At 41.5% G+C, this 15,309-nt stretch overlaps 1 protein-coding gene across 22 annotated transcripts in view; it reads right to left on the bottom strand.

Annotated features, from left to right (window-relative positions):
• Positions 1 to 3,901: 3,901 nt before the first annotated feature.
• ank3a (ankyrin 3a) overlaps positions 3,902 to 15,309 on the bottom strand; it is a 119,926-nt gene continuing 108,518 nt past the window's right edge. For 21 of the 22 annotated variants that reach the window (XM_036126868.1, XM_036126877.1, XM_036126874.1 and 18 more), the window contains 7 exons: positions 12,875 to 14,255; positions 12,622 to 12,781; positions 11,884 to 11,961; positions 11,476 to 11,559; positions 11,228 to 11,341; positions 8,733 to 8,809; positions 3,902 to 4,812 (listed from right to left, as the gene is read on the bottom strand). In XM_036126868.1, the coding sequence (XP_035982761.1) occupies positions 8,753 to 8,809; positions 11,228 to 11,341; positions 11,476 to 11,559; positions 11,884 to 11,961; positions 12,622 to 12,781; positions 12,875 to 14,255 (1,874 nt within the window). In that variant the 3' untranslated portion in view covers positions 3,902 to 4,812; positions 8,733 to 8,752. The remainder of the gene's footprint in view (positions 4,813 to 8,732; positions 8,810 to 11,227; positions 11,342 to 11,475; positions 11,560 to 11,883; positions 11,962 to 12,621; positions 12,782 to 12,874; positions 14,256 to 15,309) is intronic. The other variant, XM_036126885.1, reaches the window with a different exon arrangement.

The raw sequence follows: 15,309 nt of genomic DNA, 5'->3' as shown, positions 1-15,309 counted from the left end.
GTAGAAAAAGAAGTAGGAGGCCGCGTTGCACAACTGAGCAAGAAGATAAGTACATTAGAGTCTCTAGTTTTAGAAACAGACGCCTCACAGGTACCCAACTGGCATCTTCATTAAATAGTACCCGCAAAATGGGCTTCAGGGCAGAGTGGCAAAGAAAAAGCCATATCTGAGACTGGCCAATAAAAGAAAAAGATTAAGATGGGCAAAAGAACACAGACATTGGACAGAGCAAGACTGGAAAAAAGTGTTGTAGACGGATGAATCCAAGTTTGAGGTGTTTGGATCACAAAGAAGAACGTTTGTGAGATGCAGAACAAATGAAAAGATGCTGGAAGAATGCCTGACGCCATCTGTTAAGCATGGTGGAGGTAATGTGATGGTCTGGGGTTGCTTTGGTGCTGGTAAGCTGGGAGATTTGTACAGGGTAAAAGGGATTTTGAATAAGGAAGGCTATCACTTCATTTTGCAACGCCATGCCATACCCAGTGGACAGCGCTTGATTGGAGCCAATTTCATCCTACAACAGGACAATGACCCTAAACACACCTCCAAATTGTGCAAGAACTATTTAGAGCAGAAGCAAGCAGCTGGTATTTCTATCGGTAATGGAGTGGTTAGCGCAGTCACCAGATCTGAACCCCATTGAGCTGTTGTGGGAGCAGCTTGACCGTATGGTACGCAAGAAGTGCCCATCCAACCAATCCAACTTGTGGGAGCTGCTTCTGGAAGCGTGGGGTGCAATTCCTCCAGATTACCTCACCAAATTAACAGCTGAATGCCAAAGATCTGCAATGCTGGAATTGCTGAAAATGGAGGATTCTTTGACGAACGCAAAGTTTGATGTAAAAAAAATCTTATTTCAAATACAAATCATTATTTCTAACCTTGTCAATATCTTGACTCTATTTTCTATTCATTTCACATCGTATGGTGGTGAACAAGCATGACTTCATGGAAAACACAAAATTGTTTGGGTGACCCCAAACCTTTGAACGGTAGTCTATCTATCTATCTATCTATCTATCTATCTATCTATCTATCTATCTATCTATCTATCTATCTATCTATCTATCTATCAAATCTCTTTCCAGTGATCTAGCCTCAGTTGTTGATGATACAGTTCTGCCTGGAGGCTGCAGCAATGCTTAGGTGGGTGGTACATGTCAATGCAACGTCCACACATGTGGCAGAGCGCAGGGTTTCCAAGCAGAAAACTGACCAACTTATTAAACTGCTTGTGTCCATCAGTGTATTCTGGTGCCATGTGTGCCCCAGGTAAACAATGCGCAACCATCCTCCCACTAGTGTTGTCAAAGAATGCGTGACTCATCAGACTGGGCCATCTTTTTCCATTGCTCTGCTCTTGCCTTGTAAGCTTATGATAGCTTGCTTCAACATTTGAGCTAACTGTAGGCACACGTGTGTGTGTGTGTGTGTGTATATATATATATATATATATATATATATATATATATATATATATATATATATATATATATATATATATAATACTATGTGACCATGCGCCACACCAAGCCACAGACATTCGTATTTGCTTCTCAGGAAGTGTCGTTGGTACAACTAAGTTCATGAAAGGAAAGAAAAGCGTTTGAAAACCTTGTGTCTGTGTGTTATGTGTAATCTGTGTGCATTCTGAGCTGGTGTCTCACCAAAATTTCATTATGGTATCACATAGTGACAATAAAGATAATTGATGTTTTAATGTAGCGCCTAAAAGACACTGATTGGAACCACGGTACAAATCAAAAGAAATCAGGCAAAAAGAGAATTGTGGACCATCACAAGTCCGGTTGATCCTTGGGTGCACTTTCCGGATGGATAAAGTCGCCACAATAATCTGTTATGTGCAAGGCATGGAGATGTCCAGCTAGTTTAGCAATCCAGGAAGAAAACGGGTTCTGTGTCACAGACACGAACATCTTTTGGTGCGTGCAGTAAGAAAGTGTCTAGATTCATAGTGAAAATTAGTTATACACCAACAAGGGATAAATGGTCACTTAGCAAAAATAAAGATATTACTCTAAAAGTAAAAAAGCCAGGTTACAGTTACAAATGTACCAAGGGACAAAGATGCCAACTTTTGAAAAAATTTCCTGCAGTAGGATGAAACTAAAATTGACTCATTAAGTCATAGTGAATACTGTCACATTTAGAGGAGAAAGGGGGAGCTTGCCAGCCTGAGAAGACCATTCCAACAGCATTATGTTGTGGGCGTGTCCGGGAAGACTTGTGCACTTCCTGAAACACATGGTCACATGAGAAAAGAACATAATGTGCAAATACTGATGCAAATACTCAAAACATCAGGAAAGGAAGTAAAGGCTTGGTTGCACATGGGTCTTCTAAATGGACAAATAGTCCAGATTAGTTACGAAATGTCTTGATGACAGTAGAGTCAGTGTTTTGGAGTGGCCGCCACAAAGTCCTGATCTCATGTCCAAAGTGGGCGGAGCCAAAAAGGTGTTTTGCCAGCAAGGCAGCCTGCAAACTTAACTCATGACATATCAAACCTTTTACGGACACAAAAACGAGAACAGAAACAGCCTTACTGCGAAATCTTAGCATTTTTATTTGTTTTTTTTCTTTCGTTTTTTTTAAATCGAAATCTTTTTTTTTTTTTTTCAAGATGTCTGAAACATTTGTGGTGGCATCATTTGCTGCTATAGCCTCTAAAAGACCTTGAATAACCAAAGTGCTAGAATAGTTAACATTTTCAATGGCTTCACTCTGTTAGTAAGAATTGTACATCAAAAAGTCTGCTCAGGTGAAAACACTTATCAAACAAAATTGACAAGAAAATTGATTTCCCAACCATATCAAAGGATCCTCTGTACCCCTTCCTGACTGACATAGCAGTAGGAGGGGATGTAATTTCGCACCCCACCTGACTTCCTTTAAACGACCCCCCACCCATCCCCATTCAGAAAAATAAAGTCAAATAAAAACAGGTTACATAGTTTTTTTCCCCCATGTCCACAGCATAGACGTCGGCATACCGAGGCTTCGCGTCAGTAGAACACCACATTTCAGAACTACATGGGCATCTAATGAAAACCAACACAAAGATGGCTCCTAATGAAAAACAAAGTCCTCTCGGTGAGCTCGTGAAAACGTTCCTATTCCACGCTGCGTCTACAGTCTCTCAAGCCTAAATAGATCACACAGTTTCAGAGTTAAACACAATTTATTTATGCATAAATGACTGTTTTTGATCCATCCAGTGTTTTTGTCATACATGATGCTATGTAGAGCTACAATCAAACAAATGCTTTATGTGTCCTTAATTTTTTTTTTTTTTTAAATCAAGGAAATATTCTACCCTCCCTACTTGTGATTAAATATCCCCCCCCCACCCCACAAAAGGACAAAAAAAAAAAAAATTAAAAGAAAAAAGAAATGCCCCAATGCTTCTTTAACACCACATCAGCTGTTAGAAAAACCAAATCGACACTCAGCTAAGATGATTACAAACAGTCTAACAGTGTACAGGAACTCCAACACCTTACCGCCGATACACACAGCACGAGTTGAATTCTACAGCGAGCCAGCCTACAAGCATTTACATTCAGGTCACCTCGTCCTCGTGGCACAAGCCGGCCGGCCCTCTCGGTTTTTAACACAGACAGACAAGACATCACATCCTCAACAATGTATATGTTTCGCCCCCCACCCACCCCTCCACCCCACCCACCCCCGGCATTAAAAACAAGTCAATGGCATCCACTGCCAGTTGAAAATATAAAACTGGTGACAAGCCTTAGGGCTTTTATGTGTACAGAGATAAAGGGTTTCGTCACTCGATTACAGTGTTTGCAAACTTGTAAAAATTGTACCTAAAATAAGGTGAACAGCATGCATGAAAATATGAGTAACTCTGAAAGGCTGCTTTTTGTTTCGTTTTTGTTTCTTTGCAGGATTTTAGACCAGCTCCCAAACTGGGAACAGAAAGTTTCAGGAAATCCGCCCTCACCCCCGTTCTCCCTATTAAAATCAAACCATCTTCTTTTTTTTTTTTTTAAGTGTACAAACATTAAACCTGTTCTAGTAATTAAATATACAAGAACTAGTGAAGTTACAGTCAGGTCTTTGAAAGTGGAAACTGCTTCTCTAGATTATGAAAGCACTTGAAAAGACCCTTCTCCTCAGTGCGCCCTTATAACTAACTCGCCCCTTTATTTCAGTATTATACACATTGTCATTTTCTATACAGAAAAAAAGCTTTTCGTGTTAGTTTAAAGTTTAAAAAGGAGCAAAAACAAAAAAAATCCCCAAAACCATTTACATCCTGAAAGCAATGAATCAAGAAAAAACTATAAGGCGAGTGTTGTAGTCGGGTCAGAAGAGTTCTGTTTGATTATTTTTCTGGTACCATGTCCGCTTTATCCTTTTCCATGAGCTTTTGTGCCATCTTTGGCTACAGTTGTGCCTGTGTAGTCTTTTATTTGATATCCACAGCAAACGAAGCTCCTAAGGAAAGTCCTCGCTTTACCAGTGGACCCACGGCATGGAGCGTTTCACACAAAACAGGAGGCAGAATCACTGTCAACTGGTCCACTGCAGCCGGAAAATAGGAAGGATCCTCCCGGTCCTTTTACTGACCAAAAGTGAGTTTTTCATGCTCATGCGTATATCTGAGAAGGTCTGACTCCTCTTACGGGGGAAAAAAAATCTTTTGTTTGGAGCAGAAATTTGCAGACTGGACCTTTATTTTAATTCATCACAATAGATGGAACTCCCAAAATGGTCTGATCCACTTGTTCCCAGGTAACGTCTATCATGGTTCCTGTAAGCCTGCAAGAGACAGAATATTTAGTCAAATGTACATTATTGACAGCTGACATGACACTCTCAAATGCACAAATTTAAGAAAAAATAGTAACCTACGGTGCTTGAAGAAATGTTCCTTAAACTTATTTGTAATTCTCTCATATAACCGCAAACCTCAATATATTTAATTTGGGATTTTACATAATAGACCAACACAAAGTGAAGTGGAAGAGAAATGGCAAATGGCTTCTTTTTTTTTAACAAAATAAATGTGAATAGTGCGGCATGTGTTTGGATTTAGTCACCACGAGTCACTAATATGTAGAACCATCTTCGGCTGCGCCAACAACTGCAAGTCTTTTAAGGTATGCCCCTGACAGCTTCACACATAGAGACAGTGACGTTTTCAGATTGGAACAGTGCTCCTCAGAAGTTTAAGACTTAAGCCCCGTTTACACTACACTTTTTTAACCGAGCCGAGCCGAGACCAGTATGAGCTTGGATCAGTTAACCAAGCCAAGACGACCGTTTACACACCACGCTATCTCGGTTCCTTGGTTGCTCCTCGCCTCCTAGTGACGATCTGCGGTACTACCACTCCCTGGGATTGAAGGTGGAAGCAGCAAAACAAAACGGCGGCGCCCGTAACGTTCAGGATGTTATGGTTAGACATAGAGTCGGCTTTTGGGACGTGGATAAGACAAACGAACGTCTAATAAGGATTTACAGACGCAGGAAACGACAGACGCTGAGGTTCATCACACTGCTAAGCAGAATCATCACTGGAAATCGTGTGGCACGGTAAGGAAGCTAGTATTTTTATGAATGTCTGAAATTTGTCTGAATCGAGTGTGAATCGGGACGTGTAGCCAGACACGCCGGAAAAAACGCGGACAGTCAGCTGACTGTAAGGGGATGACGCGGTCTGCTCATGCGCTCTTTATCAGATAACCGGGCCAGGAAAAAAAAACAGGCCGAGACCTGCTCAGGAACTGGTCTGCAGTTAGTGCGGTCCGGTTATGTTTAGCGCCGTTCAGTTCAGTCTGCTGACCGTTTACACACAAGAGTTATCTCGGTTACCGAGCTCGGACTGGTCTCGGCTCGGTTAAAAAAGTGTAGTGTAAACGGGCCTTTAGATGTTGTTTCAAAATCTAAACGCACTTTATGCAGCTCTACAGTTTCATCCCTGACCTGCCTGCTGTGCTCCTTGCCCCTCATTTACACAGCGTCCATCTCTGCTCCAGTGCAAACTCCATTTTAAATACCCCCAACTATATTCGATGAGAGCATTTACACAGCCTTCGGGGGACAGCGTAGGACTGCGCATGCTTCTTGGAGCACCTCTGGTGTCTGCAGCGGTGCACAGCACTTCTGGACGCTGAAGTAGCATGCTGGACTAGAACGAATGGCGGCGAACGGCAGGGCGGAGACAGACGTTGTGTAAATGAGGGTTAAGTCTTTATGATGCGCTTTCTTACTAATGTTCTCTAACAAACCCATGAGGCCTTCACAGGACAGCTGGGTTTGTGAGATTAAATGACAACCAACTGGAAACTGTTAGCTAGTCTGGTGACTTTTGAAGGCATTTGGTTCCCAGCTAACAAGCGTTTTTTTTTTTCAAATGACGTTCAGTAAATGTTCACTGAAAGTCTAATGTTCAATATACAGGTGTGACATCCACCGAACACTCAGTCGCATAGAATTTTTATTTTTTTTTTGCTGTGATTTTGTTTAATCAGTTTTTATATATTTTTTAAAAATTTGTATGGCTGTTAATTATTTTTAACCAAATTATCTCTATTTCGTTAATAAAAAAAGTCTCACTTCTAACGTTCTTTGTAAGTCTGGTGAAGGTTTTGAAGTAATGTATGTTTTTTGTAAAATGTGGTTTATGTAACATAAACAATGGATGTTTTAAATTGCAGATGTTTTCCTTGAATTTTTCTTTTATTGTGAAGGTCTTATTCCAAAAGCCACTGTACCATTTAGATATTTATAATGCAAGTTTTACTGATTCTGTTATGTCCATACATAGTGTAGTGGGATAAAGTGTGATTGTGTATCATTCATTTTGGCCTTGGTAGTAATCAATGCTTTAATTTCACCTAGGCGTGCATCTAATAGGGTCAGTTAAACCTGGAAACCTTTTGTAAGCATTTCGTTTTATTTTATTTACCTGTATCGCAGGTTTTTGGATTGGAATAAAACAGCCTTCCCACTTTTTTTTAAATATATTTTCATTTGTAAACATTTTGAAAACCTTTTGTGCTTTTCCTTCCTCCTTACAGTTGTACACCACTTTAAATTGGCCTATCACATAAAAATCCCAATGAAATTTACTAAAGTATTTGGCTGCAACGAGACAAGATATGAAAAAAAAGGTTCAAAGGGTGTGATTACTTTTGTAGGGCACAATATAAAATTTAAATAAAAGGTCTATGGAGAGTTTCTTCTCAACACTTAACATACTGTAAGTGTGACAGTTGTTACTACAGAGACTCTCTCCCTGATTTCACAGCGGCGTCGTTCTATTTTTAAGCGACTTGCGCACAGACGGCATGATTCACAGCGAGCATAAGGGCGAGCAGCAGCGGGGATTAACAGTCTGGCCGGTGGGATAACAAACTCTTTTAGGATGCTACGATGCTGTTCTGAGTTGGGGATTTACCGGACAAAAAAAACAGGCATGTAGGGTATCAGCGAGGCAACGCAATGCTGATGGGTGTGCTATCAATAAGCTCGGCTCTCTTTGTTAACTGGCTCTCATTCACGCTCATTCGGCAGGGCAGCGGCGTGGCCAGGGGATAAGCAGGCTCAGACCAGTCAGCCTTTTATACCGAGTGCAGCGACACAGAGCAGGTATGCGGTTAAAGTAGCGTTCGTTTTCAGCATTCACAAAACGCTAAACAATGCACTCGGGTTCAACGTGCAACATTGTTTACATTTCTACACATCAATTGATTGATCCACATTTTTTTTAGCTGCATGACATGGGTCAGTGTTGCAATAATCTAAGAAGCAATAAGAATAAAAATCTTGCTGGTAACAAGACAAAATATATGAGTTAATACGCAAACACAATAAATGATGCAGGCAGCAACAGCAGCCTTCACAATAACACAATGCTTGGCCCGACTAACGGCTGACATACACCACTTCACAAAAGTATTCACACTTCTTGAACCTTTTGACACATCGCAGCCACAAACTTCCGATCCAGACATGTGGAAGAAGGTGCTCTGAACAGAGGGGACTCTCTGGTCTGCATATGAAACGCAAGATGTAATGTAAAACCCAACACTGTACACCACCACCATGGACACGCTGTCCTCAGGGCTAAACATGACACATAGTGTGCTGCGTTTTGGCACGCAAAATCCCAGATGAATACCCAGAGATCTTTAATGTGGAAAAGACTTACAAGGCACTGTAAGTGTATGGCTTCATCGAAAAAGCAATGTTTTGATAGCTTTTTTTTAATTGAACAGTTTAGCAGGTCTGCACAGTATGTGGCTGATTGCCACACGGCTTCAGTGTGATGGAAACTGATTTCACACATTCAGCGTTTGACGAGAAACTGCTATAACACTCAACTTCCAATAAAACAATCAAAACACATTACTTTTGCACTTCTTTTTGCGTATGAGCTAGCATTAATAAACACTTGACTCTTTTCACAACAGACATTTTAACCAGTGATGACAATATTTATCGACGGTAAGGTTAATTTAATGCCGTGGTAAACCAGGATATAGAATGTGCTCTAAATCAAGCAGGAGATTAAGTCAGTGTTAGATTCTAAGTTTGGTTCCCATTATAAAGTGAAACATTTTGCTGTGAAGTATAAAAAGAAAAGAAAAAGCGGCCCAGTTTTCATATGCTATGCAATTGTGTGAACATGCGAACAAGCTGTACGTTTACTGACAGACCGTATGTTAATGTACCTGCTGAAACAAAACCTGCCCTATAAGTGGTGCTTTTTATCCCCTGATCGTCTGCATTTCCTTCCTCCGTCGGCCTGCTGAGAAACACAAACACACAGAAGGTTCTTTGATTAAGATGTCTGATGTCTCCTTGACAGCATGCAAACAAGCCCAAACCCAACACGAATCTGAAAAACCTCAAACGCAAGACACAACAGCACCCAAGAAGCACGCTGCAGCCTCAACTTAAAAGGCCTGGCTTCATGATGCTTCCATCCAAAACAAGGGTTAGTACTAGCTGCGTTATAGAAAGTATTAATTCATTAAGACCGACACCACACCAGCTACATACCTGGAAGGAGAAGAAATTTATGAGCAGAGTTAGAAAAAACAAAGTCACAGCAATCATAGCGTTATTATCTGGCCGGGCTATAAGAAACCAGTAAGAACACACACAGTGAGGAGAAAGGTTTTCTGCATCCTCCGCCGGATTCAGGTACAGTATGCAAGGCTGCATTTCAGATGAATGCATTTAACTCCCTTGAGTAAGATAACGAGGACAATTGTATTAAAACAATCAACAAGAATCCACCTGCAGAACTGAAGCAAAACATGATAAGGGCTCATTCCACATAAACTACCCTAAAGCTGCACACAAACTGGTCTGAGCAATGCTTTTCAGGAAATTTCAAGTTAAAGAATCCTTATGATCATTGACTACCCTCTTTAGGACAGGTCAAAAAAAAAATAACTTGGCTCATGAGCATAAAAAAGAATAAAAAAATGAACTAAACAATTATATGGCTTTTTTGTGATGATGTCACTGTGTAATTGACTATTTCTGGGTTAAGTCAACAACTTTGAGGGTTTATTTCAAAAGAAGCAGTTCTAATTCTTTCATGTTGGGGCGGTCAAACTCATGTTCTTTAGAGAATGTTTGTCAAAAGGAGACTTTTTTTGACACAAAAAGGGCCTCACGCCCTCAAAAACAGGAGGGTCCTGCCATTAATGGACGATACCTTACTGTATAAGTGCACCATCTTGAAGCCTGTCATTCTATAAGGCAGTTACCAGAAAACACATTATTGTTTTATGACAAAACAGACGTTTCGAATGGGAAAATGTTGTATAAATCTGTGGCCGCTTAATGGAGGCCAAACAATTGGCAGCACTTCTACAACATAGATCATCTATTGAGGAAACATGGGTGGGCTCCATAAATGTAAGCAAATGCAAAAGCACAGTTCATGTCATGGTGAAGAACGAAACCACAGGCAGGCAGTTAGCAGCCAGACCAATGAGGAAAACTGGGTTTTTGTTTGTGAGTAAGGTTTATCAGGCAGGAAAATGTGTACTTTCACCAGATTCTTTATTTTCTTTTATTTATGTGATCTCTGTCAAACAAAATATCTGCTGATATCCATGGATCACTTCATTTCTAAATAAATGGATAACCAGCGTTTCCGAACTTTCCTTCCACATGTTTACCCACGATAGTTAGCTGCAGCAGCAAAGTTAATTTATGTGATGTTGAGACCCTTCCTCGACCTTCCCTGTTTCTTAAAGAAAAAGATAAAAGTGTAGAAAACTATTTGATTATTTTATTTATTTTTATCCAATAAGTAACGTATTTGGTGTTAGACTGTTACATAACCAAAACAGTAAATTTTAACAACTGTATTCTAAGCATGATGAGCCATGTTAGTCAATTAAATGTGTGTCTTAGAGTGCAATTGTCATGATTTTAGGTTCTGTCTTAGTTTTGAATCACGGAATAGTTTGAGTTTTGTTGTGGTTTGATTTTGTTCTTTGTGTTATACTATCTGTTAGGGTTCTGTAAGCTTTTAGCTCAGTTCTGTTCACCTGCCAGCTCACTCCCCTGTCAGCAGTCACCAACCTATCAGTTCAGTTCACTGTCAGTCACTTCCCTGCCTCTGATTAGTTCCAGCTGTTTCCCGGTAATTAGTTTTCACTCCATTTCACCTGTGCACTTCACTATATAGTTCTGCCTCAGTCTTTAGTTCTCCGCCAGATCATTAACGAGCCACGGTGAGTTTTGTTCCAGCGTTCCTTTATTGATTGACCTGTTGATGCTAACCCGAGAGCCTTTTTGATTCTGAGCCAGCCTGTTCCCTGATCTGTTTTTCCTGCCCTGTCTGACTGATTTACCGGTTTACCGACTTGTTTCTGTCCCATGGTTATCCGAGCTTGCTTTGCCCTGTTTGTACCTCTGCCTATTTTGGACTGCCTTTTGTGTACCGGATTTTGGACTGCCATTTTGACCATTGAGCCTTGCCTGTCCCTGTTTTATTATTAAATCCTGTTTTTTGCCTTCACCTCACTTGTTTGGTTTGAATACTGGGTTTGCCTGATTTACGTTCGTAACAGCAATGAGCTGTTTGTCTTCAGTGCGGCTTTAAAAGTTAAACTGCCCCAGATCATGACCTCAGAAAACCATTCACCCGTGTAGATTAAACCTTACGGAAAGACAATTAAAGGGTAATCTTCATGCCAACCTCTGACCCATATTCCTGCTGAGTGGGACTGTAGTGAAGGTCACTGTGCCACCTGTCACCTCCTTGGTTTTCTGGAGTGGGAGTTGAGACTCGGCGAATTACCTTCCTGATCACCTGATCAAGGCAGAAAGGACGTCGACAATGGGATAAATTATCTGAAGAATCCTGTTTTTTTTCTTAGAGAAAAATATTACCCACTCCGATCTATGCAAGGGAATGAGACAGTCGAGTGAATGGTTGTACGTTACTTTTCTACTGATGAGGTTACCATCTTGGTCCATATAGTGCTCCTCTGTCATGGACTCGCCTGGTATGTTCTTTGCTTCTTCTCCCTGTAAGTGTTTGTGGTTAGCACACAGTTCTAGTTCACCTCTTAATGCAAGAAAAAAAAAAAATCCATCACCAACACCACGCTAGAAGAAAACCTCAGAAAATGAGAATGTCCTGAGTTAGTCCTCAGTCATGAACTGCCGTTAATACAATCGATAACACATGTGCTTGAATATTTATGCTTTAAAAACGCATACACACAAAGACAGAGCAAACCTAGAGGAAGAGAGAGAAGACTATAAGAGTGCACACCAGAACGAGGCGGTGGACTATAAGCTAAACCAAACCAGAGCCCAGCAAGCCTGTACACCAGGCTTTCAGGGTACCTTCAAAATGAGCCGCCGCCTGTAGATTCTGGTGGTTACGGTCTGTTCTTCCTCTGAACCGGAGTCTACACTAACCCGCTGCGGAGGAACGGGTTAGAAGATTACACGTCACTTTTCCACAACAAATAATACACAGATTTGCTCGTTGATGTCCTCGTTGAGCTGCTATGCTGTGCTTGGTCGTATGGAACAAGAAAACCACGTGCACAGGCCCATCTCAATAAGAGATGGGCCTGTGCCTGAACTACTGCAGGCACAGGCCCATCTCTGTAGTTCAGTAGCTCTCATTCTCCTAAACAGCATCATCACACCCAAGGTGGTATATTACAAGCATTTTTTTTCTGTTAAATTCCCTGATTATGGCTTATAGCTAAGGAATTATGAAGTGATGGAGACATTTGGAAAAGAGGATGAAATACCCCGTGTATGAACTGTGATGCGTAAATAAATTTAGCCTTGCCTTGTGTGAGGATGACAAGGGAGCAGCTGTGTAGGCCACAACATAGTGATAATATTACATTTTAGTATAAAAATACTTCTTTAGTGGTTTTATGTTATACTCAAATTTTCTGAGACAGTTCATTTCGGGTTTTCATTAGCTGTAAGCCACAACCTTGCAAACAAAGAAACTTGAAACTATCACTCTGGTGTGTTTCCTAAGTCCATGGATGTAGTATTATGTTTTTGATCAGGGTCCTTTCATTTGACTCCTATAAACAGGAATTAATGGGAAATCACCTGAACTTTTTTCTCTGACACTAGTGTCCCGCCTTTTCTGCCGTTAGATGAGTCTGATGAGGCGTCCTGAGGTGAATGCTTTGAGTTATCGCCATTAGGTCGGGACCTCCCTGATTCAGCTCTAGACGAGGAGGTGACGGACTCACTGGAGTTTTCCTGGCTATCAGACAAAAAAAACACAAATGTTTTCATTAAAACAAGTGATTGTTTTTTATTATTATGCTTTAAATGTGGTTCTGATTTACACTTGTACCTTTCCTGTTTGTCGAGCAGGTCTGAGCTGACGCTGCGGCCTGGCGTTGGCGGCTCCACGTTGACGCTGGATGAATCGCTGTGCCATCCTGAAAGTGAACATACGCGTTTTTCTGCATGTCCAACCGCTTCAAGACTTTCCTGATCCCGGGATCCAGTCTCCTCTTTGTCCTCCTTCTCCTCTGAGCCTTCTTTATTCACGTCCTCCAGCAAAGACCCTAATGCCTCCTCTGGAATCTCTCCGCCGCTCTGCTCCTCTCCGTCCTCATTGCTTCCAGACTCACTGGGCTGAAGTCGATCAAGCGCTTCGACCCAAGCTTGGGGGGAAAGGTCAGACACAATCGGGTCTTCTGGTCCCCCAACTAATCTGTCACAGATGTCTTGTCCATCTTTTGATTGCAGTTCTGAATCACCACATTCCACATTCGCTTGTGGAATATCCAGAGGTTGATCAGCAGCCTCTTTCACTACATTATGGCCAGTTTCTGCTAGACTAATGAGCTCCACTGAGAGGTCGTCGTGATCTCTAGCCTTCTCCTCCTCGCATTCTGAGCTTTTACTCCCATCTTGGACCCCATCCTGCTGCTCTTTGACATCATCTTTTTCATGCTCGGCGGACAACTTTGGTTCCAGCAAAATGATCCCATCCTCCGCCAATCGAGACCTGTCTTTTGTAACCATCTCACACTTTCGCTCCACATTTTTGATCAGTTCCTGTTCAACCAACTTCTCCACTAATCCGTTCCTCTCTGCTAACTGCGCTGCAACAATCTCAGCAACTTTCTCCGTATCTTCCTTCACTTCCGTTTGACCCTCCTTCTGACCTACATTCTCTTGGGCCCCGTCTAGGGCGTTGCAGAACCGCAGACCCATACACGCTCTGTCAGGGGACGATGGGGTTATCGACGACATGGATGAGAGCGAAGGAGAGGACGTAGAGAAGGCCAGGTCGACGTCTAACTCACACATTGTCGGGAAGGACTGCGACCTGGGCCTGAGGGTGGGCTCCATTTCTTGGAAAGATCTGTCCTCCTCTTCACTCAAAAGAAGCTGGTCGTTCAAAGCAATGTGGGGCTTTCTGACCTTAGGCGGAAGAGGGTCGGGAAGTGCAAAGGTTGGGACGGGCAGGGCAAGCTCACAGGGCCTGGGGGGACTGTCAGGGGGGCTGTCTGGGTCTTTGCTACAAGGATCAACCTCTGAACTCCCAGGCGCGAGCTGGGGCTGATTGTAAGTCTGGAAAAAGGTGTCTGGTTCGGGGTTACGGAGATGCTGATGCTGGGCAAGGGAAGGGTTGGGGGTGACTGGGAGTTCAGGCTCCAGGAAGTAGGGGGTGGACTGGAGAGCAGCAGGGGACTGCAGCTCAGCTAGAATGCTCTGATAATCTGTAGAGGACAGGATGACAAATGTACAGACAGGGACAGAAGCATGCCACAACAGGATACAACACACACACACACACACACACACACACACACACACACAAAACTCAATCCAAAAACGATATGAAATGGACAATGACGTATTCAAGTGCAATGCAGACACGCACTGAGTTGTAATGCGGTATAAAAGGGATCCAGTAAAATCCCAGCATGGCAAGTCAATGTCAAAAACATTCAGCATTTAAAATGTGCATGAACTCAATCGATGGATTTTATAATTTCATAAAACATTGTTTCAGAAACTATACCCCACAAATTATGTGAATGTGTAAATTACACATTTACTCCATTGGTTCTCAAACTTTTCATAAAAAGTACCACCTTAGTAAATACCAAGATTTTTAGTTAGCATCATTTGGACTGAAATTTTAAATAGCTTTATAACAGGACATTGATCTGTGTTGTGTTTTTTTTTTTGTCATAGAAAAACAATTGTTTACATTGGTACTGCACAATAGGATGGGGAATGTGATTTAATTATAGATTACTGCATAATTAAAGGCAAAACAGCCTAGGGTAAATCAACAACAAAAAAAGTTTATTTGCACTTATGATGATGAGTTGATGTTTTTTTTCTTTTAGTGAACGTTCTAAAGTACATAATGCAGAAAAAACTCATGGTACCATGAAAATCTAATCGGCGTTAGCCAGTTACTTAGCATAGAAATTAGGAAACCCCACTAGTGTACAAGACAAACTACTAAGTGGTCAGGTTAAAAACTACAACTCAGCACAACCCAATGGTTTCCAAACTTGGAACAGAAACATTGTTAATTCATATTTAATGCCTTTCCCAGATCTAGACCATAAGTCCAGACTTTAGAGGGAAATATAACACAGCATAATTAACAAATGACACATTCTCCTGGTTCATTCTGTTGCTTATTTTCTTATTGTCAATATGTTCATTTTTACCTGGCATGGAACAGTGCGTTCTCTTTGTACTAGGAGGTCAGATTTTCTGTGCACTGAGTGGAAAGATAACAGTGCCCTTGAA

This window comes from Fundulus heteroclitus, chromosome 22, assembly GCF_011125445.2.
Source record: "Fundulus heteroclitus isolate FHET01 chromosome 22, MU-UCD_Fhet_4.1, whole genome shotgun sequence".
In the NCBI taxonomy this organism is placed as follows: domain Eukaryota; kingdom Metazoa; phylum Chordata; class Actinopteri; order Cyprinodontiformes; family Fundulidae; genus Fundulus; species Fundulus heteroclitus.
The sequence above is the reverse complement of the archived record's forward strand: the minus strand, read 5'-3'. Positions and strand labels throughout refer to the sequence as shown.